Source organism: Hylobates moloch, unplaced genomic scaffold, assembly GCF_009828535.3.
Source record: "Hylobates moloch isolate HMO894 unplaced genomic scaffold, HMol_V3 SCAFFOLD_12, whole genome shotgun sequence".
NCBI lineage: Eukaryota > Metazoa > Chordata > Mammalia > Primates > Hylobatidae > Hylobates > Hylobates moloch.
In genome coordinates, this window is record NW_026652287.1 from 22,474,999 (window position 1) to 22,495,698 (window position 20,700).

Genomic DNA, 20,700 nt, shown 5'->3' on the forward strand with positions numbered 1-20,700 from the left:
CCCAGCTACCTGGGAGGCTGAGGCACAAGAATCACTTGAACCTGGGAGGCAGAGGTTGCCATGAGCCAAGGTCGTGCCACTGTACACTCCAGCCTGGGTGACAGAGTGAGACTCTGTCTCAAAAAGAAAAAAAAAAAAAAAAAAAGGCCAGGTGCAGTGGCTCACGCATGTAATCCCACCACTTTGGGAGGCTGAGGCGGGCGGATCATGAGGTCAGGAGATAGAGACAATCCTGGCCAACATGGTGAAACTCCATCTCTACTAAAATACAAAAAACTAGCCGGGCGTGGTGGCATGTGCCTGTAATCCCAGATACTTGGGAGGCTGAGGCAGGAGAATCACTTGAACGCGGGAGGTGGAGGTTGCAGTGAGCCAAGATCGTGCCACTGCACTCCAGCCTGGCAACAGAGTGAGATTGTCTCAAAAAAAAAGAAAAAATATATGGGGTACATATGACAGATATTTTATTACATGCACAGACTGTGTAATTATCAAGCCAAGATATTTGGGGTGTCCATCACCTCAAGTATTTGTCATTTCTATGTGTTAAGAACATTTTAAGTCCTCTCTTTTAGCTACATTGAAACACAGAATACACTGCTGCTAACTTACAGTCACCCTACTCTGCTACCCAACATTAGAACTTATTCCTTCTACCTAACTGTATGTTTGTACCCACTAACCAACCTCTCTTCATACTCACCCACACACCATTCCCAGCCTCTGGTATCTACCATTCTACTCTCTACCTCCATGAGATCAACTTTTTTAGCGTCCACATTGTGAGAACATGCAATACTTGTCTTTCTATGCCTGGCTTATTTCACTTAACATAGTGACCTCTAGTTCTATCCACGTTGCTGCAAATGACAAGATTTCATTATTTTTATGGCCAAATAGTATTCCATTGTGTATATATACTACATTTTCTTTATCCATTAGTCCACTAATAGACACTTAGGTTGATTCCGTAACTTTGCTATTATAAATGGTGCTGCAATAAACACAGGGATGTAGGTATTTCTTTGATATATATAGTTTTTTCCTTTGGATAAAGACTCAGTAGTGGGATTGCTGGATCATGTGGTAGTTCTACTTTTAGTTTTTTAAGAAATCTCCAAAATACAGGTAGTTTCTTAAATTGCATGTAAAATAGTGATTGCCGACTACAGATCATATCTCTTTACTCTCTTTTAGTACCTTCCATCCAGGACTGATATTTCTGAACAGGACTTTTGACAGATTTCAACATCTGTTTGTTAATTCTTTTCTTTTCTTTTCTCTCCTCTTCTCTTCTCCTTCCTTCTTCCTCTCTCTTTTTTTTTTTTTTTGGACAGGGTCTTGGCCTGTTGCCAAGGCTAGACTGTTGTGGTGCGATCTCAACTCACTGCAACCTCCAACTCCCGGGCTCAAGTGATCCTCCTATCTCAACCTCCCCAGTTGCTGGGACTACAGGCGCACTCTACCACACCTGGCTAATTTTTGTATTTTTGGTAGAGACAAGGTTTCTCCATGTTGCCCAGGCTGAATTATTGTCCTTTTAGAGGAAGAGGAGAGGTAGCAATAATGAGTATGAACCTATGTGCCAGGAACTGCAGCATACATATTACATACATTCTCTCTGATCCTCACAATATCCCTGTGGGGTAGCTAGGATGGCCTCACTTTCATGTCTGGGGCCTCAACTGGGACAACTGAGATGGCTAAGGCCTCTCACCTGTTCTTTAATCCTCCGGACAGCTATTCCATGCTTGTTCTCATGCTGGTGGAAAGGTTCTTAGGGCAACAGGGGAGGCTGACAGGACTCAGCTCGGAACTCACACAATAACACTTACGGTGCATTCTACTGGTATTAAAGCAAATCTAAGGCCAGCTGAAATTCAAAATGAGGAAACATACTCCAGGTATTGAAGGGAGGGGCTGCAGATAATTTGTGACAATTTTTTTTGTGATCTACCACGTAAGGGACTATTTTAGGAGCTGGAACTAGCAGAGAACAAATCAGACAAAAATCTGTCTTCACAGGGCTAACATTTTACAGAGGGGAGATAGATAGCAAGAAAATAAATGAGTAAAACAGTAGGCAAGGGAGCAGGGCATACACCCTGAGGAGAAAACATGCCAGGGCTTCTGAATCATGGAGGACCTTATAGGCCATTCTGAGATCTCTGGCTTTTACCCTGGGTAAAATGGGGAGCTACTGGGAGAGTTTTGAGCACCGAAGTGACATAATATGACCTATTTTAAAGGGATCACTGTGACTGCTGTTTTGAGAAGACACAAAGCTCAAAATATGACATATTTTACCTATTTAAAAAATATTTTCAAGTTACTTTTGGTGGAATAGGTAATAGATGCACATGGGACAAAATGCAAAAGATATAAAAGAACAGTGAAAGTGAGTCACCCTCCATCCCTGACTCCTGCCACCCCAGAACCTCCACAGAAGCAACTACTGCTACCAGTTTCTTAGGTGTTCTTTAGAAATAACCTATGCATATATAAGTGTGTTTATACCTGTATAACAAATGTTTGAATCAAGTGAATATTGGTATTGCTGAGGATGTGCAAGCTGAGAAGTGTCTTTTCTTTGTCATCCCCAATGCTCTATTCTTGCTACTTGTTTTCTTCCCTTTTTCTTATAAGCATACACTAGACACTCTCAACCGGTATTTTTTCACACTGCTCCTTCATCTTAGACTGCCATCCCAGGCTGGGCATGGTGGCTCACACCTGTAATTCCAGCACGTTAGGAGGCTGAGGCAGGAGGACTGCCTGGCTCAGGAGTTTGAGACCAGCTTCAGAAACACAGTGAGACCTCGCATCTATTAAAATTTTTTAAAAAATTAGCCAGGTGTGAAAAAAAAATTAGCCAGGTGTGGTGGGTGCGGTTGCTCATTCCTGTAATCCCAGCACTTGGGAGGCTGAGGCAAGCAGATCACTTGAGCCCAAGAGATCAAGACCAGCCTGGGCAATATGGTGAAACCCCATCTCTACAAACAATATAAAAAATTAGGGGCCCGGCGCGGTGGCTCACGCCTGTGATCTCAACACTTTGGGAGGCCGAGGCGGGTGGATCACGAGGTCAGGAGATCGAGACCACGGTGAAACCCCGTCTCTACTAAAAATACAAAAAAAATTAGCCTGGCACGGTGGCGGGCGCCTGTAGTCCCAGCTACTCGGGAGGCTGAGGCAGGAGAATGGCGTGAACCTGGGAGGCGGAGCTTGCAGTGAGCCGAGATCGTGCCACTGCACTTCAGCCTGGGTGACAGAGCGAGACTCTGTCTCAAAAAAAAAAAAAAAAAAAAAAATTAGGGCCGGGCGTGGTGGCTTATGCCTGTAATTCCAGCACTTTGGAAGGCCGAGGTGGGCAGATCACAAGGTCAGGAGATCAAGATCATCTTGGCTAACACGTTGAAACCCTGTCTCTACTAAAAATACAAAAAAAAAAGTTAGCTGGGCATGGTGGCGGGCACCTGTAGTCCCCAGCTACTCGGGAGGCTGAGGCAGGAGAATGGTGTAAACCCAGGAGGCGGAGGTTGCAGTGAGCCGAGATCACACCACTACACTCCAGCCTGGGCAACAGAACGAGACTCTGTCTCAAAAAAATAAAAATAAAAAAAATTAGCCAGGCATGGTGGCACGCTCCTGTGATCCCAGCTACTCCGGAGGCTGAGGTAGGAGGATCACCTGAGTCTGGGAAGTCAAGGCTGCAGTGAGCCAAGATCACGCCACTGCACTCCATCCTGCTCCATCCTGGATGACAGAGTGAGACTTTATTTCAAAAAAAAGAAAAGAAGCTGCACCCTGGATCAAACCATGGCTGTGGCTCATGCCTGTAATCCCAGCACTCTGGGAGGCCAAGGCAGGAGGACTGCTTGACCCCAGGAGTTTGAGACCAGCCTGGGCAACATGACGAGACCCTGACTCTACAAAAATTAAGAACAAAAACAAAAACAACCATGCCTGTGACTTAATTTTGAATTTTTTGTTTACATGAGCCCATACTTCTCTTTATTTTTTAAGCTAGTTTGAGTTGGACCGTCTGTTTTTATTTCTGTTACTTGTAACCTAAAGCATAGTATCATATAACTACCCTACAAAAACTATTAAATAATTAACCAACCACAAATACTTACTGGACATGATTCAAGAAAGCTACTTGAGAGATACTGAATTCCAAGTATTCAGTTTCTGTCTAAAATCTAGTTGGAGATAAGGGAAGAGGATAATTATAGTAACAGCAGTCACTATCAAGTACTCCCCCCTGGGGCAGGTACGCGGTATGTACTTTACATATGTGATCTCAATTCATCCTCACAATCACCCCATAACTTGTGGGTAGGCATGATCATCTCCACTTCACAGTAAGGAATGAAGATTCAGAGAGCTTATGCACTGTCCCAAAGCTAATAAGAAGTGGAGAAGAATTTACACCCACATCTTTGTGATGTCAAGGCTTGCTATGCTTTTAATCATGCTCTTTGAATCATTCTGCTGTTAAATGAACTGAAGTTCAAAGAAGGAAAAAGATGTTAAATTATTAGTATTTTATAGGAAACAATTTAAAGACTATAAATATATGCTGAAATAAAAATATATTATAATAAATGTAAGATTAAATTAAGAAATACAGCCAGGAGCGGTGGCTCACACCTGTAATCCCAGCACTTTGGGAGGTCAAGGCGGGCGGATCACCTGAGGTCGGGAGTTTCAGACCAGCCTGACCAACATGGTAAAACCCCATCCCTACTAAAAATACAAAATTAGCCGGGCGTGGTGGAGCATGCCTGTAATCCTAGCTATTCAGGAGGCTGAGGCAGGAGAATTGCTTGAACCCGGGAGGTGGAGGTTGCAGTGAGCCAAGATCGTGCCATTGCACTCCAGCCTGGGCAACAAGAGCGAAACTCCATCTCAAAATGAAATATATATATATATATAATCAAGCAGCTAGTAAATTTTAGAATGACCAATTGCTTGAATTCATACGGATATTCGAAAAACTTAGGCTGTATGCAGGCAAAGCTTGTGCCACTGACAAGTCAAAAAAAGAAATAATACCAATCATCTTACAATACTTCTACAGTGACAGGTAAGATAATACTTCAGGCCAGGTGCAGTGGCTCATGCCTGGCTCAGGCCAGGTGCACTGGCTCATCCCAGCACTTTGGGAGGCCGAGGCAGGTGGGCAGATCACCTGAGGTCAGGAATTCGAGATCAGCCTGGCTAACACAGTGAAACCCCGTCTCTACTAAAAATACAAAAATTAGCTGGGCATGATGGCAGGTGCCTGTAATCCCAGCTACTTGGCAGGCTGAGGCGGGAGAACTGCTTGAACCCACGAGGTGGAGGTCGCAGTGAGCTGAGATGGCGGCATTGCACTCCAGCCTTGGCGACAGAGCAAGACTCCATCTCAAAAAAAAAAAAAAATACTTCAAACTGCCCTACCACTTAACTACACACACACTAAGCAATAATGTAACGAGAAATCTTGACATGAAATATCAATGTTCTAAACATGAAAACTATTGAGAAAAAAACACAGTATTTTAAACCACTTTTAATTACACCTACCATGTCTGTAGAAGAACTGAATAACTACTTTGCATTTATCAGATCTGGTGAATATTTTGCACTTCTCTATATTTCTTTCAAGGGAATTCAGACATCTAAAGATGGGCAAAATTGACTGTAACAGAAATATACATATTAAGCACATACTTAACATGGTTGATTCATTTTAGAAACAAAAGTATATGCATTCATAAATGAACAGACTTGGCCGGGTGCGGTGGCTCATGCCTGTAATCCCAGCACTTTGGGAGGCAGAGGCGGGCGGATCACGAGGTCAGGAGATCGAGACCATCCTGGCTAACACAGTGAAATCCCGTCTCTACTAAAAATACAAAAAATTAGCCAGGCGTGGTGGCGGGTGCCTGTAGTCCCAGCTACTCGGGAGGCTGAGGCAGGAGAATGGCGTGAACCCGGGAGGCAGAGCTTGCAGTGAGCTGAGATTGTGCCACTGCACTCCAGCCTGGGCGACAGGGACTCCGTCTCAAAAAAAAAAAAAAAAAAAAATGAACAGACTTGGCCAGGTGCATGGCTCACGCCTGTAATCCCAGCACTTTGGGAGGCCGAGGTGGGTGGATCACTTGAGGTCAGGAGTTCAAAACCAGCCTGGCCAACATGGCAAAACCCTCATCTCTATAAAAAACACAAAAATTAGCCGGGCATGGTGGCACACGCCTATAATCCCAGCTACTCGGGAGGCTGAGGCACGAGAATCACTTGAAACTGGGAGGTGGAGGTTGCAGTGAGCCAAGATTGCACCACTGCACTCCAGCCTGGGTAAGAAAGCGAGACTCTGTCTCAAAAATAATAATAATAATGAACAGATTTGTCCTGAATGCCATTTAAACTATTAAGTATAGAATACAGGTTATGTTCTATATAATGAACATTTCTACAGAATAAGAGAAAACCAGCGCCACTTATATTTACCTTCATTCCCAATTTGCATTTTAAATTCAGTGTTGGGTCAAGTTCATTTTCATTCATTTTCACTAAAGCTGACCATTGATAATGTTGAAAAAACACAGGAGAGAACAGGACACATCCATATGCTGACCGAGAAGAATTCACACATCTTAGAGCAAGCTAGAAAAGTAAGATAAAAACTATTTAGGAGAGGTTGGGCATGGTGGCTCCCATGAACCTGTAATCCAAGCACTTTGGGAAGCCAAGGCAGGAGGATGGCTGGAAGCCAGGAGTCTGAGACCAGCCTGGCCAACAGAGCAAGACCCCACCTCTATTTTTTTATTTTAAAAAATTTTAAGAGAAAATAAACTTTCTTTAAATAATAGCTTGATTCAGAAAACTTCATTATGTTTAACATCACAGTTAAATGTGTTCAAATAAGAACATGGGATGTTAATTATGGACTGCCCTACATAGTCTGTATTGAATTTGCATATATATACATATATGTACACCTATATATATACAGGACATAACCTGTATTCTATACTTGATGGTTTAAATGGCATTCAGGACAAGTCTGTTCATTTATTATACACCTATATATACATATATATAGGTGTACATACATGTATATATACATGTATGTATGTATATATAGGTGTATACATATATGTATATTATATTGAATACATATATGTATTAAATCTAAAAGTTTACATGTTGAAAACATAAAATAGTAAATGCCTACGGGGGCCTTAACTTTCTTTTAATTTCTTTTTTTTTTTTTTTTTTTTTTTAAACCAGCCTGTTGCCCAGGCTGGAGTGCAATGGTACCATTGCAGCTCACTGCAGCCTCCAAACACCTGGCCTCAACCAATCCTCCCTCCTTTCAGCCTTCCAAGTAGCTGGGACTACAGGCACACAACACCTCACCCGACTAATTTTCAAAAATTTTTTGTAGAGACAGGTAGTGTCTTGCTTTGTTGCTCAGGCTGGTCTTGAACTCCTGGGCTCAAGTGATCCTCCCGTCTCAGCCTCCCAAAGTGCTGGGATTACATTTGTGAACTACCACACCCAGTCATGAGCCTTAACCTTAATGTGTGAAATGGCAGAAGGCAATATATAAGGGAGTTGCAACATATAAGGGAATTACAGCATATTGGCAGTCTCACACCTTGTCTAAGAGGGGAAACCATTACTCAGTTTCAGCCAACTACTTCCACTTGGGAATGAATGCAGTCCCAAAACTGTCAGGTCTTCTGAATTTTCAAGAGAAGCAGGAAAAATTTGACTCTCTCAATTTTTTTTTTTTTTTTTTGGGACAGAGTGTCACTCTGTTGCCCAGGCTGGAGTGCAGTAGCACCGTGTCGGCTCACTCACTGCAACCTCCATCTGCTGGGTTCAAGCAATTCTCCCACCTCAGCCTCCCGAGTAGCTGGGATTATAGATGCCCACCACCACGCCAAGCTAATTTTTATATTTTTAGTAGAGAAGGAGTTTCATCATGTGGACCAGACTAGTCTCAAACTCCTGACCTCAGGTGATCCACCCACCTCGGCCTCCCAAAGTGCTGGGATTACAGGCGTGAGCCATCGCGCCCGGCCTCAATTTTTAAACGTTGGAAATTATTTCAAATTAAAAAAAAAACAAAAACAGTGCAGGCCAACAAACATTCCTGCAGACCGTAGCTAATCTCTTAACTACAAGTTTGTGACTTCCAGTTTAAATCAATCAAGCTTATCTGCATATTTTCAACTTTACTATGCTCTAAGTGTATTCAGATATGTAAAATAAATAGTGAAAGAGATAATTACAATTTCTGGATTTCCTAGTTAACATTCAATCTGGACTGGGATCTTTAAACATCTCCTCTTGCCTTAATACATGATCTATTAACTTTCTTACTTACACCTTTTTTAGATGGGTCTAGCCAGAGCTCGTCACTAATTCGAGATAGAGCTTGAACTGCTTTCCCAAATACTACGGAGAAAAAGAAAGGTGATGCTTATATTCTTTCCCTCTAACAATAAAAACAAATCACAAGACTAGTTTAGCATTCAGAGGACTCAAGAGAAATTCAAACATAACAGTATCTTATAGACTAATGCTACATTACTTTAATACAGTATAATATCCTTGGCAAAATGCCAGACACATAGTCAGGGCTCAATAAGTTTGTAGTGTGTGAAATGATAAAATTGACCGAAATTTGTCCTTCTATATGTTTACAGTGTTTCATGGAGCTACTGTGGCAAACCAATTTCCATACTAATATATTTTACAACTTGATTTAGATAAATGTATTTGACCCCACAAAAACTGTGAAAACAGTGCATGGAGATAATATGAAGTGGTTTTAATAGCTTGATAGCGAAGTCACAACAAGCCATGAGAGAGAAATTAGGGGTATTCAACATACATCTCTGATGTTTGAGGGTAGCCAGATTTCCCCACCACGAAACACATTTAGGGCTGGAAAACACACTAGTCTGATCTCGTATGACACTGTTAATGTTACTTCTTTTTTTTTTTTTTTTTGAGACAGAGTCTCAGTCTGGCACTCAGGCTGGAGTGCAGTGGCGCGAGCTCAACTCACTGCAGCCTCAACCTCCCGGGCTCAATCGATCCTCTAGCCTCAGCCTTCCAAGTAGCTTGTGATTACAGGCACCCACCACTAAGCCCGGCTAATTTCTGTATGTTTAGCAGAGACGGAGTTTCATCATGTTGGCCAGGATGGTCTCGAACTCCCGACCTAAGGTGATCCACCCGCCTTGGCCTCCCAAAGTGCTGGGATTACAGGCGTGAGCCACTGCACCCGGCCTAACTTCCATTTTGAAAGCGCCGTTTACAATACTAATAGTTATCGTACATTCCATCTATTACTGGGCTCTTTACATGCATTTCCATTTCACTGCCTCCAAACAAACTCTGTGACGAAGATGCAGTCATTACCCCCGTTTCCGTTTTAGAAACTGAGCCCCAAAGAGATTTAGTGACTTTTCCAAGGTCATACATTTTAAAAAATGGTAGAATCTGGAAAAAAAAAACAGGTTAATGCTTTTCTCTCGGCACAAAAATACTTTTACTGTCCAAGCATTATTTTTTTCTCTCAACTCCTCCCCATGCAGTCCTCAGCATCCCGAGTTTGTGGCCCGATGGTACAACTCTATTTCCCGGACACCACCCATATTACATCTGCCTCTAAGTAACACGAGATAGGTCCTCATCCTCCCCTCAGAAGTTAACATGGACTTGAGTGGGTGGGGCTATGGCCAGGGCGTGCGTCCTCAGTCCTTGCGCATAAAGGTGAAGAGGAAAAATTAGACGATGGTAGGGACGACCTATTAACGTCTGCTTTTCTCTCTGCTAAACGGGAAGACAACAAAGGCCGCTCCACCTTTCACCTGACTGCCGCTCATCACGCACTTCAGCATGGCTGCCATCCGCCCTAAAAAGCAGGCTCGGAAGGCGCGCCTCAGCTCGACGGCCAAGGTGCCCGGATGTTGCCCGCGCTTTTCAAACCTTCGCGATCTCGTCTCTGCACTCTACCACTCCGCCTCCACAAGTTCCCAAACGGCTTTACGGCGGGAAAGGGCCCGTGCGGGCCTCCGTACGGCAATTTCTGTCTCCCTCTGCTCTCATTGGTTGAGGTTAAGTGGGCGGGTCGCCGAGGAGCCTGAGGAAGAGGGCGGCGACGGTGGTAGTGACTGAGCGGAGCCCGGTGACAGGATGGTGAGAGCTGCAGCTGCGGCGACCGAGGCCTGGCTCTCGGGTGGGGTTCTGCGTTGTTGGGAGCCGTGGGGAGTCCCAGGGCGAGGGATTGGGAAATCCCGGAGGTCTCGGCGTCAGGGCCCAGGCGCTGGCCTGGAAAAGGCCCAGGAAGAGGGCTAGGGAAGGAAGGAAGCGGCCACCTCTGGGTGCGGCTGGCCTAGGTCTCGTATCCCGGCCCCAAGGGGTAAAAAGGCCCCTCTAAGCTGCCCGACCTGTCACGAGACCCGCACGCCCGAGCCAGGGAAGGCCTTTGGTCCTATACGTCGAATGTTCCGGGGATAGGGGCACGGTCCTCCTCCGTTTCCAGACGTTTCCTACTCGTTTCCCGCAAAAAGCACCTCCCGCTGGTTGGGGTGTAGTGGTGGAAGCTCGCCTCTCGGATGCAGAACAGGAAGTAGCGAGCAGAATTTCGTACCCGTTTAAGTTTGCCATCTAGGGAAAGGGAATAAACCACCCTCCTCGCCCCTGAAATAACATCTAGCTGCCATTGAGATGAGCAGGTGTGGTCTCAGAGGGCGGGATTTGGCCTTTGCAATTGCTGGAACTACTTCTTTCCACGGGTTGCTACGCCCCTTTAGGGTAGGATTCCTTAATGATGTGTGAACTCCTTGAAACTGTTGGGAAATTTTTGTGAATATACACATTTTTCTGGGGAGAGTGCCGGTGTTGGAGACTTGCCTAGTCTCCCCCAGCCACCTTCAAGCAATCACCCCTTCACCCCCAGTAGGTTGGTGCCCCTCAGACCTTCCTACATAAAAACTGGGGGCCTCTTTTAGAGAGGGCTCAGAGCTGTAATCATATTTTCTTTCTTTCTTTTTGAGATGGAGTCTCGCTCTGTCGCCCAGGCTGGAGTGCAGTGCCGCGATCTCGGCTCACTGCAGTGCCGCCCGGGTTCAAGCCTCAGCTCCTGCCTCAGCCTCCCGAGTAGCTGGGATTACAGGCGCCCGCCGCCAAGCCCGTCTAAATTTTTGTATTTTTAGAAGAGACGGGGTTTCACCATGTTGGTCAGGCTGGTCTCTACCTCCTGACCTCAGGTGATCCACCCGCCTCGGCCTCCCAAAGTGCTGGGGTTACAGGCGTGAGCCACCGCGCCCGGCCTGTAATCATGTTTTCAAAGGTGCCTTTGACTCTTAAAAAGTCAATTGTTTGGGGCAACCCACTCGGGTCCCCTTCCACCCTGTGGAAGCTTTGTTCTTTCGCTGTTCACAATAAATCTTGCTACTGCTCAAAAAAAAAAAAAAAAGTCAATTATTTGAAATGGAGCTGTGATTATCTTCATATTTGTGTTGATGGAGGTTGGCTGTAAAGGGACGTCTACCTCTGACAGGCATTTATTGCATTCTTTTTTATTTTTACAAGGAAACCAAAGAAGCTATGCATTTTTAAGATTATTACTATTGCATGACAAACAGCCTTTTCAAGAGGGGGACTTACAGACGTGGCAGCCACAGATTTATGGTGCATGCTTCTTTAAAATCTTTAATCTCACTTTTAATTTTTGCTTCTAAACAGACTCCAATTTAAAGTAATCCAGTTTACAGTAATTTCGAGACACCTATCCATGGGAGAAGACATAATTACTTGCCATGATTTCAAAATATTAATGTTTCTCAAGTTGTTTGAGAAGTGATCCCTCTTATTTAGGGTAGTTGTACTGGAACATCATTTTTCATATGAAATAGAACTGGGAAAAATTTAGCAATAGCCAATTCTTTCATGATTAAAAGCATTTTATTTGGCAAAGGATACAGATGTTCAACACTCAGTACAGTGTCCAGAGTCTGTGGGCAGCAAATTCAGGTGTGGGAAAGGTCCAGTTTTACCTGGATAAATGTGTTTGTTTTTATTATTTCGTCTTCACCTTTAGTTGATTTTTTCAACACTTGATAATGTATTCATGGTGCTGTGTTGCATCAGCTACAAAAAATCACCTAGCTGCAGCATAATTTTCCAGCTACTAGAATTTTGAATGTAAGATAATTAAAATCCATATACTTGAATAATTAAACCCTAAGAATCCAGAAAATGTTAGCTATAAGTTATTACTGATGATAAATTTTCCACAGTGTCTTGTAGAAATCTAAATTCATTATTTTGTAAGACCTTATAAAAATCTAAACAGAATGGAAAACAGAGATGGAAGTCGATGTACAGAACAAGATTAGGAAAAGTAGGAGAAACTGACAAGATAAATTTATTAAAAAGTGTGTGTGTCATGTTCAAAAATAAAGCAAATATTTCTTTTGGTATTGTTTTGAGCACAGCTGATTTTTAACATTTTCTTTCATAACACTCAGAAATCATTAACAATTGTTTGCTCATTTGGTATGGGTTTTTTGTTCTCTTTTTTTGGTTTCTTTTTGTTGCTTTCTTTTAACATTGGTCATGTTTCACCCTTTTTTTTTCATCCCCCCTGTCTGCAATCAACTTCTTCATTCCACTAAGGCTGGGCACAGAGTAAGTTTCTTCACTTAGCTCCTACTAACAATGGTGGTTGGGTGGCTGTTTACTGACCGGATTTCTTACCCTTTTAAGGTCTGTTGAAAGGAAGTAACCGAATTCCCATGCTTTGATTGGGTTGGCTCTTTGTTTCAATTTAATAAGACTGCTATTTCCAGGATCTTTTGCTTTCTTAAAGGACTCTATAATCTATGTCTATCCCCATGATTTGTCAAAGTGTGGAATTTGGGCAGGAACATGTTTCAAAGTATGACACGTGTTATGTAACACTATTTCCCCATAACTTTGTCATCAGCAGGAAACCAGAGGATTCTGTCCTAGTAAGGATCCCTACTCATTTGAAATGATTGTGTGGTCATTCGTAGTTACATCTTTAGACTGCTAATAGTCTTGAGTCTTGGGGATAATCCACAGTACTTTATAGAATTAGGTCATCAATCATTATAAAGTACCATGTCTTACTAATGTTCTTTCTGGTACATTCAGATTGAACAGCTCATTCATTATTAGTACCAAACATTTCAACCTGTTGTAGACATATACCCTTTTGTGAGTTTGGGGTGGTTGTTGTTGTTCTTCTTCTTCTTTTAAATATAGAAATCTAAATATTTTCACCTTTTTCTCAAAGCGAGATTCCCATACTAACTATGTACTTCAATCCATATCAGAAGGAATCCCCCTCTAAAATGAAGATTGTTCTATATCCAGGTACTTTTATGTTGATTACCAGTGAGGGTGGAAACTTCATAGTGGTTTTTAGTTTTATAGATGTTTTGTCCACTGAGATCTGCATTGAAACAATTAATATAGGTCATACAACAAATACCTGCTGAAACTAGTCTTTATAAAGAAGAATCTTACTTAATAATTTAAAGTGTGCTAATTTCATAACCTTGTGTTACTTTGAGATTACAAACTATGTCCCGATAACTCTGTGTCCTGGTAACAGTTCCTTTTCTTTGCAATAATTTTAATTTTTGTTGCAAGATGAATCAAGCTTCTTTTGGTAATCATTTTAATTTCACACATTTTGTTTTTTTGATTAATTTTCATTTACAAAGTCTGCAGTGGCAAAACTATTTTGTTTTATCCTATTAGCTATTTAATGTTTTCTTTGATAATATTAAAGAATAGTCATGCCTTTAAAAGCAGTTAAAGGGCATGTACATTTATGCATGCAATATCTGTAAAGGAAAACATTTTGTATAGAATGAAGGTGCTTATACTGATCGCCATGAAGAAATTGATTCTGTTGGGCCAGGAGCAGTGGCTCACGCCTATAATCCTAGCACTTTGGGAGGCCAGGGCGGGTGGTTCACCTGAGGTCAGGTGTTCAAGACCAGCCTGGCCAACATGGTGAAACCCTGTCTCTACTAAAAATACAAAAATTAGCTGGGCGTAGTGGAGAGCGCTTGTAATCCCAGCTACTCGGGAGGCTGAGGCAGGAGAACTGCATGAACCCGGGAGGCAGAGGTTGCAGTAAGCCAAGATCGCACCATTGCACTCCAGCCTGGGCGACGAGATCAAAATTCCATCTCAAAAAAAAAAGAAAGAAATCGATTCTGTTGTCCTTTGGAGGATAGATACTATTTTTTTGTTTGTTTTGAGACAGAGTCTCACTCTGTTGCCCAGGCTGGAGTGCCAGTGGCGCCATCTCAGCTCACTGCAACCTCCGCCTCCTGAGTTCAAGCAATTCTCCTGCCTCAACCTCCCAAGTAGCTGGGATTACAGGTGCCTGCCACCACGCCCGGCTAACTTTTGTATTTTTTTTAGTAAAGACGGTGTTTTACCATGTTGGCCAAGCTGGTCTCGAACTCCTGACCTCAAGTATTCTGCCCACCTCGGCCTCCCAAAGTGCTGGGATTACAGGCATGAGCCACCAGACAGATACTATTTTTGAATGATCTAACAGTATTCTGTTAAATGGCTAAATTAATGTTGTTTCTCAAATCTTGAAATTTTTAAATTAGGCCGGGCATGGTGGCTCATGCCTGTAATCCCAGCACTTTGGGAGGCGGAGGCGGGTGGATCACCTGAGGTCAGGAGTTCCAGACCATGGTGAAACCCTGTCTTTACTAAAAATACAAAAATTAGCTGGGCATGGTGGCACATGTCTGTAGTCCCAGCTACTTGGGAAGCTGAGGCAGGAGAATCGCTTGAACCCAGGAGGCAGAGGTGGCAGTGAGCCGAGATCGCACCACTGCACTCCAGCCTGGGCGACAAGAGTGAGACTCCGTCTCAAAAAAAAAAAAGAAATTTTAAAATTAAAATTTTACAGGATTGGGGTTTATATTCTTTTATATTTAAAAGCAAAATTTCCTTTTGTCATCTGAGACTATGTTGCAGTTCTAAACCACCTTATGCTAAATGTATCACTTATTTAGCTGATCTCTTTTTTGTTTTAATGCTCTAATATACATGAAAGATTGTGAAAATGTTTTCTTTTTTTTAAGTTGGGGAACTATACCGAGGGTATATGAGCAATTTAATCCAGACCATAAAAATATGACAGTGAGGACTTCTAATAATGAAGGAAAGTGAAGATATCCAAGATTATAATTCAAAAGCACACATTTACCTGATGAAACTGAAACATAGGCTGTTGTATATCTCTGTAACCTACACCTAATAGTTTGAAGTAAAAAAATGCCAAATTTTGGCTATTACACTTGCACATAGTTGTCAGTCTAGTACAGATAAATTACATAATTAACTTTTTTCTCTATTAACAATTTCCTTAAATAGTGTTTCTGGGATTAATATATCATTTCATGTTACAACTGCAGAAATGTGAATTAACATATCAGTCCTTAAAAATGCCAAATTCTATAGGGCCCAGTAGTATTCTTTACATTGTGTAATTTTTAAAATTTAGTGTATTTACAGGTCTCTAAATGAATCACTTTAGAATGCTTGATTTCACTCTTGTTAAATAGAATGATTACCTGTATTTTATATATGCAACTGTTTACAACCAAAATAAGATTGATTTAGAACAAAGTACATTACCATAAGTATGTCTGTTTAAATTGTCATGATATAATCAATGATGAAACCTATCCCAAAGCTGATGACCTAAAGAAAAATACGTACAGATTCAGCTTCTGAGATTAAATAAATAGTCATGATAGGAACTCTATGAATAATTTCTGGGATTCGGGATCTCTTATGAGACTTACAAGGGGGCTTACAAGAGGAGACTATTTTGTTTTGACATTGTGTTTAACATTATGCTTTATCTCACCTTGACACTTTAAAGTTGGTGTTGGTATTAGGAGATCTGCACATCCCACACCGGTGCAACAGTTTGCCAGCTAAATTCAAAAAACTCCTGGTGCCAGGAAAAATTCAGCACATTCTCTGCACAGGAAACCTTTGCACCAAAGAGAGTTATGACTATCTCAAGACTCTGGCTGGTGATGTTCATATTGTGAGAGGAGACTTCGATGAGGTGATGTATTTCCCTTTCCCTTCTCAAATATCTCCCTTTCTTGATTATTATTTACATGAGCTTTATCTTTAGACCAGGGTTTCTCAACTGGTAAGGTCTTTTTTTCCCTTTTTCTTTTCCAAATGTAAAATTACTATACATCATGCCCCTCCCTTACTGTTGGAAAATCACTGATTTAGATCACCTAGTAAACATTAAATACTTACTCTAACTAGATAGATACTGAATAAAAGTGGCTTTGTTACTGTTTTATGCTGTCATTTAGTTTATAAAGTTTTTTTTGTTTGTTTTTCGTTTTTTTTTGAGATGGAGTCTTGCTCTGTCACCCAGGCTGGAATGCAGTGGCACGATCTTGGCTCACTGCAACCTCTGCCTCTCAGGTTCAACTGATTCTCCTGCTTAACCTCCCAAGTAGCTGAGACTACAGGTGCACATCATCACGTCCAGCTATTTTTTTTTTATTTTTAGTAGAGATGGGGTTTTGCCATGTTGGCAAGGCTGGTCTCGAACTCGTGACCTCAGGTGATCCTCCTGCCTCAGCCTCCCAAAGTGCTGGGATTACAGGCATGAGCCACCACACTCAGCCAAGTTTATAAAGTTTTTATTATGAACTTTTCACTGCTGCTACCTCTACTAACTTTATTCCAAGCCACCGTATCATTTTCTTGTATTCCAACTTCCTAATTCTACCCTTGCTCCTTCCAGTTTATTCTCCAACTAGCAACCAGCGTGATCCTTTTTAAGTGAAGTAAGATCACATCACTTCTCTGCTGGCAACCCTCCTGTGGCTTCCTTTCTCAAAGGTTGACTTTATAGGGCATGAGAGAGTTTTGAAGGAGTGATAGAGCTGCTCTGTATCTTTAGTGTGGCAGTGCTTACACAGCCATGTGCATTTGTCAAAACCCATCATTATACATGAAAAAGTAAGATTTTACTTTGTGTAAATTATGCCTCAATAAACCTGACTTTAAAGAAAAAAAGTAAGGAGTTCTGGGCTGGGTACGGTGGCTCACGCCTGTAATCCCAGCACTTTGGGAGGCCTAGGTGGGTGGATCACGAGGTCAGGAGATCAAGACCATACTGGCTAATACAGTGAAACCCCGTCTCTACTAAAAATACAAAAAAATTGGCCAGGTGTGGTGCTGGGCGCCTGTAGTCCCAGCTACTTGGGAGGCTGAGGCAGGAGAATGGTGTGAACCTGGGAGGCGGAGCTAGCAGTGAGCTGAGATTGTGCCACTGCACTCCAGCCTGGGCGACAGAGCAAAACTCCATCTCAAAAAAAAAAAAAAAGTAAGGAGTTCTGGAGTTCCCATTAGTTAATAATGGGATTTCTGGCAGATCACTTCCCCTTTCTGATCCTTAGTAAATATGACTGGAATGGATGATTTTTAAGACTGCTGCCAGTGCCAACATTGTATGGTGTAGCATAATAAACCTGATTCTAGTTTGAAAATTTTATTTTGGGCCGGGCGCGGTGGCTCACACCTGTAATCCCAGCACTTTGGGAGGCCGAGGCAGGCAGATCACGAGGTCAGGAGATGGAGACCATCCTGGCTAACACGGTAAACCCCCGTCTCTACTAAAAATACAAAAAAAATTAGCCGGGCATGGTGGTGGGCGCCTGTAGTCCCAGCTACTCAGGAAGCTGAGGCAGGAGAATGGCGTGAACCTGGGAGGCGGAGCTTGCAGTGAGCCACTCAAGCAAGTCAAGTCACTCAAGCCACTCGAGTGTGCCACTGCACCCCAGCCTGGGCGACAGAGCGAGACACTGTCTCAAAAAAAAAAAAAAAAATTATATATATAGTATTTCTGGGAATATAAGATTTTCATAAATTAATCTTGGTTTGTGTTATTTAATGGGGTTCCTTAAACCAAACTGAAGGGGCATACTGTCTTTTTATTGTATTTTAAAAAGAGTTTGGATAAATTAAAGGTGGCATGGAGGTGAAAGGCAGGGAGATGAAAGGACAAACAACCTCTTTGCCTGTTTCATCATCCATAAAGTGGGGATCGTAATAGAATGTTCTAGGATTGTTTGTATTAATTAAGTTGATATTTGTAAAACCCCTACAGTAGTGCCTGGCTCATACTGAGTACTATATAAGTGTTAGCTCTCATTATTTTAAGCCATCTATAAAAGTATTAAGGCTACATTAAGCTATAATTTGAACACACCCTAACTTACATGCCTTAGGTAAAGGAAAATCACAAGTTTGGGGGGAATAATTATTTACAGCATGCACAAAAGAACCCATATTCTATAGGAATAAACACAATAAAGGGGTTGCATGATAAATTCCAGTTTATATTGAGTAAGTTATGTTTTAAAATATAGATGCAGCCTTAGAGACTGAGAAGAAATAAAATATTTATAAATGTGGGCCGGACACAGTGGTTCACGCCTGTAATCCTAGTGCTTTGGGAGGCCAAGGCAGGTGGATCACTTGAGGTTAGGAGTTTGAAACCAGCCTGGCCAACATGGTGAGACTCTGTCTCTACTAAAAATACAAAAAAATTAGGCGGGCATGGTGGCAGGTGCCTGTAATCCCAGCTACTTGGGAGGCTGAAACAGGAGAATTGCTTGAACCTGGCAGGCAGAGGTTGCAGTGAGCCAAGATGGTACCACTGCACTCCAGCCTGGGTAACATAGCAAGACTCTGTCTCAAAAAAAAAAATTTATAAATGTGTGTGTTGTGGGGTACTACATCAAAACATCCATATGAGATTGAATATTTAAGCAAACTGATTTTTTTAAACATCAGTATCTCTAAAATACATATTTTCTTATGTCTGTTTCTTATATTAGAATCTGAATTATCCAGAACAGAAAGTTGTGACTGTTGGACAGTTCAAAATTGGTCTGATCCATGGACATCAAGTTATTCCATGGGGAGATATGGCCAGCTTAGCCCTGTTGCAGAGGCAATTTGATGTGGACATTCTTATCTCGGGACACACACACAAATTTGAAGCATTTGAGCATGAAAATAAATTCTACATTAATCCAGGTTCTGCCACTGGGGCATATAATGCCTTAGAAACGTGAGTAGTATAGAATTTGGGAATTTGGGGGCTTTAGTAAAATAATTGCATGTGTGACATTTCGTAAAAGAAATGTGGCTGGGCACAGTGGCTCATGCCTGTAATACCAGCACTTTGGGAGGCCAGGGCGGGTTGCTTAAGCCCAGGAGTTTGAGACCAGCCTAGACAATATGGTGAGACCCTGTCTCTACAAAAAAATTTTAAAAATTAGCTGGATGTGGTGGTGCATGCCTGTGATCCAGCTACACAGGAGGCTGAGGTGGGATGATCACTTGAGCTTAGGAGGTAGAGACTGCAGTGAGCCACGTTTGAAGCTCTGTACTCCAGCCAGGGTGACAGAAGGAGACTCAAAAAATAAATAAATAAATAAATAAATAAATAAATAAATAAATAAATAAATAAATAAATAAAAAATAAATGTGACCCTTTTTTTTTTTTTTTTTTTTGAGACAGTCTTGCTCTGTCGCCTAGGCCAAAGTGTAGTGGTACAATCTTGGCTCACTGCAACCTCTGTCTCCCGGGGGGTCAAGTGATTGTTGTGCCTCAGTATCCCAAGTAGCTGGGATTATAGGTACCCACCACCACGCCTGGCTAATTCTTGTATTTTTAGTAGAGATGGGGTTTCACCATGTTAGCCAGGCTGGTCTTGAACTCCTGACCTCAGGTGATCCACCCACCTCAGCCTCCCAAAGTGCTGGGATTACAGGTGTAAGCCACTGTGCCCGGCCACATGTGACCATTTAAATAAATCTAGCCATTTCGGCAATCTTTTGGTAACTGTTCATGTGACATGTAACAGATTTCTCTTTGAATCCAAACAGTCATCTTAAATTGAAATTTATAGTGCTGCTGCTTTGTGCTACAAAACACTGACATTATTTATTTTTTCTTCTAGAAACATTATTCCATCATTTGTGTTGATGGATATCCAGGCTTCTACAGTGGTCACCTATGTGTATCAGCTAATTGGAGATGATGTGAAAGTAGAACGAATCGAATACAAAAAATCTTAAAGCCAGGCCTATCTTGATGATTTTTGGTTTTTTTTCATTGTCCTGTTGAAATCAAGTAATTAAACATTTAAGAGCCACAAAATTGTATCACTTTTATAATATTTTGCAGTAAAATATAATACCATCTTCTCTGTTAATACATAATTGCTCCAAGCTTCCTGTAAACTATAAGAATATATTTAGTTTACAGTATATGGATTCTATGAAAAAATGTCCACAACACGGTAATTGGTCACTTGTTAAGAAAAATTTATCCTTGTAAATATCTTCAAAGTTGATATTTGGAACTTTATTCCAAAAATAGTGCATGTGGAGAAAGAATCTAGACTTTCTTGTATACATTTTTCTCTTCTCCCGTAATAAACAATTACTTTTCATTTATACTTTCTTGATAACCTGTATTTAATTTTAAAAAAACATAAAAATGAGGAACCAAGTGAAACTATGGATATAAATATTAAAGTGGACGAGATGACCTTCTCA

At 41.8% G+C, this 20,700-nt stretch overlaps 2 protein-coding genes and 1 non-coding gene across 22 annotated transcripts in view; 2 read left to right on the forward strand and 1 right to left on the reverse strand.

Annotated features, from left to right (window-relative positions):
* RAD9B (RAD9 checkpoint clamp component B) overlaps nucleotides 1-10,139 on the reverse strand; it is a 35,705-nt gene extending 25,566 nt beyond the window's left edge. For 8 of the 15 annotated variants that reach the window (XM_058424626.1, XM_058424637.1, XM_058424627.1 and 5 more), the window contains exons 1-4: nucleotides 9,878-10,139; nucleotides 8,390-8,460; nucleotides 6,502-6,657; nucleotides 5,575-5,689 (exon numbers count right to left, since the gene is read on the reverse strand). In XM_058424626.1, the coding sequence (XP_058280609.1) occupies nucleotides 5,575-5,689; nucleotides 6,502-6,657; nucleotides 8,390-8,460; nucleotides 9,878-9,923 (388 nt within the window). In that variant the 5' untranslated portion in view covers nucleotides 9,924-10,139. Of the gene's footprint in view, nucleotides 1-4,139; nucleotides 4,200-5,574; nucleotides 5,690-6,501; nucleotides 6,658-8,389; nucleotides 8,461-9,349; nucleotides 9,514-9,877 lie in introns of those variants that run through there. The other 7 variants (XM_058424628.1, XM_058424623.1, XM_058424624.1 and 4 more) reach the window with 7 other exon arrangements.
* Nucleotides 10,133-20,697, forward strand: VPS29 (VPS29 retromer complex component). 6 transcript variants are annotated; one of them, XM_058424640.1, is made up of 5 exons: nucleotides 10,196-10,212; nucleotides 12,697-12,786; nucleotides 15,971-16,162; nucleotides 18,969-19,204; nucleotides 20,100-20,697. In XM_058424640.1, exons 2-5 carry the CDS (start codon nucleotides 12,739-12,741, stop codon nucleotides 20,215-20,217), a joined length of 594 nt encoding a protein of 197 aa, XP_058280623.1. In that variant the 5' UTR covers nucleotides 10,196-10,212; nucleotides 12,697-12,738; the 3' UTR covers nucleotides 20,218-20,697. The 6 variants fall into 6 exon arrangements, with proteins under 6 accessions (XP_032024595.1, XP_032024597.1, XP_058280624.1 ...); XM_032168707.2 differs by lacking the exon at nucleotides 10,196-10,212 and adding an exon at nucleotides 10,657-10,830 and having other exon boundaries at nucleotides 12,697-12,708; XM_032168704.2 differs by lacking the exon at nucleotides 12,697-12,786 and having other exon boundaries at nucleotides 10,133-10,212.
* Nucleotides 15,753-15,822, forward strand: LOC116479784 (small nucleolar RNA SNORD50). The gene has a single exon (XR_004251090.1). It is a non-coding gene; the product is annotated as a small nucleolar RNA SNORD50 (small nucleolar RNA).
* Nucleotides 20,698-20,700: the final 3 nt, after the last annotated feature.

Bases quoted from the DNA above. Each gene is read 5' to 3' on its own strand.
- VPS29 (XM_032168707.2), top strand. From the start codon at position 10,744: ATGAGCAGGTGTGGTCTCAGAGGGCGGGATTTGGCCTTTGCAATTGCT. The intron at 16,163-18,968 runs GTGATGTATTTC...TTCTTATATTAG, and splicing joins TGAGAGGAGACTTCGATGAG to AATCTGAATTATCCAGAACA. The intron at 19,205-20,099 runs GTGAGTAGTATA...TTTTTCTTCTAG, and splicing joins GCATATAATGCCTTAGAAAC to AAACATTATTCCATCATTTG.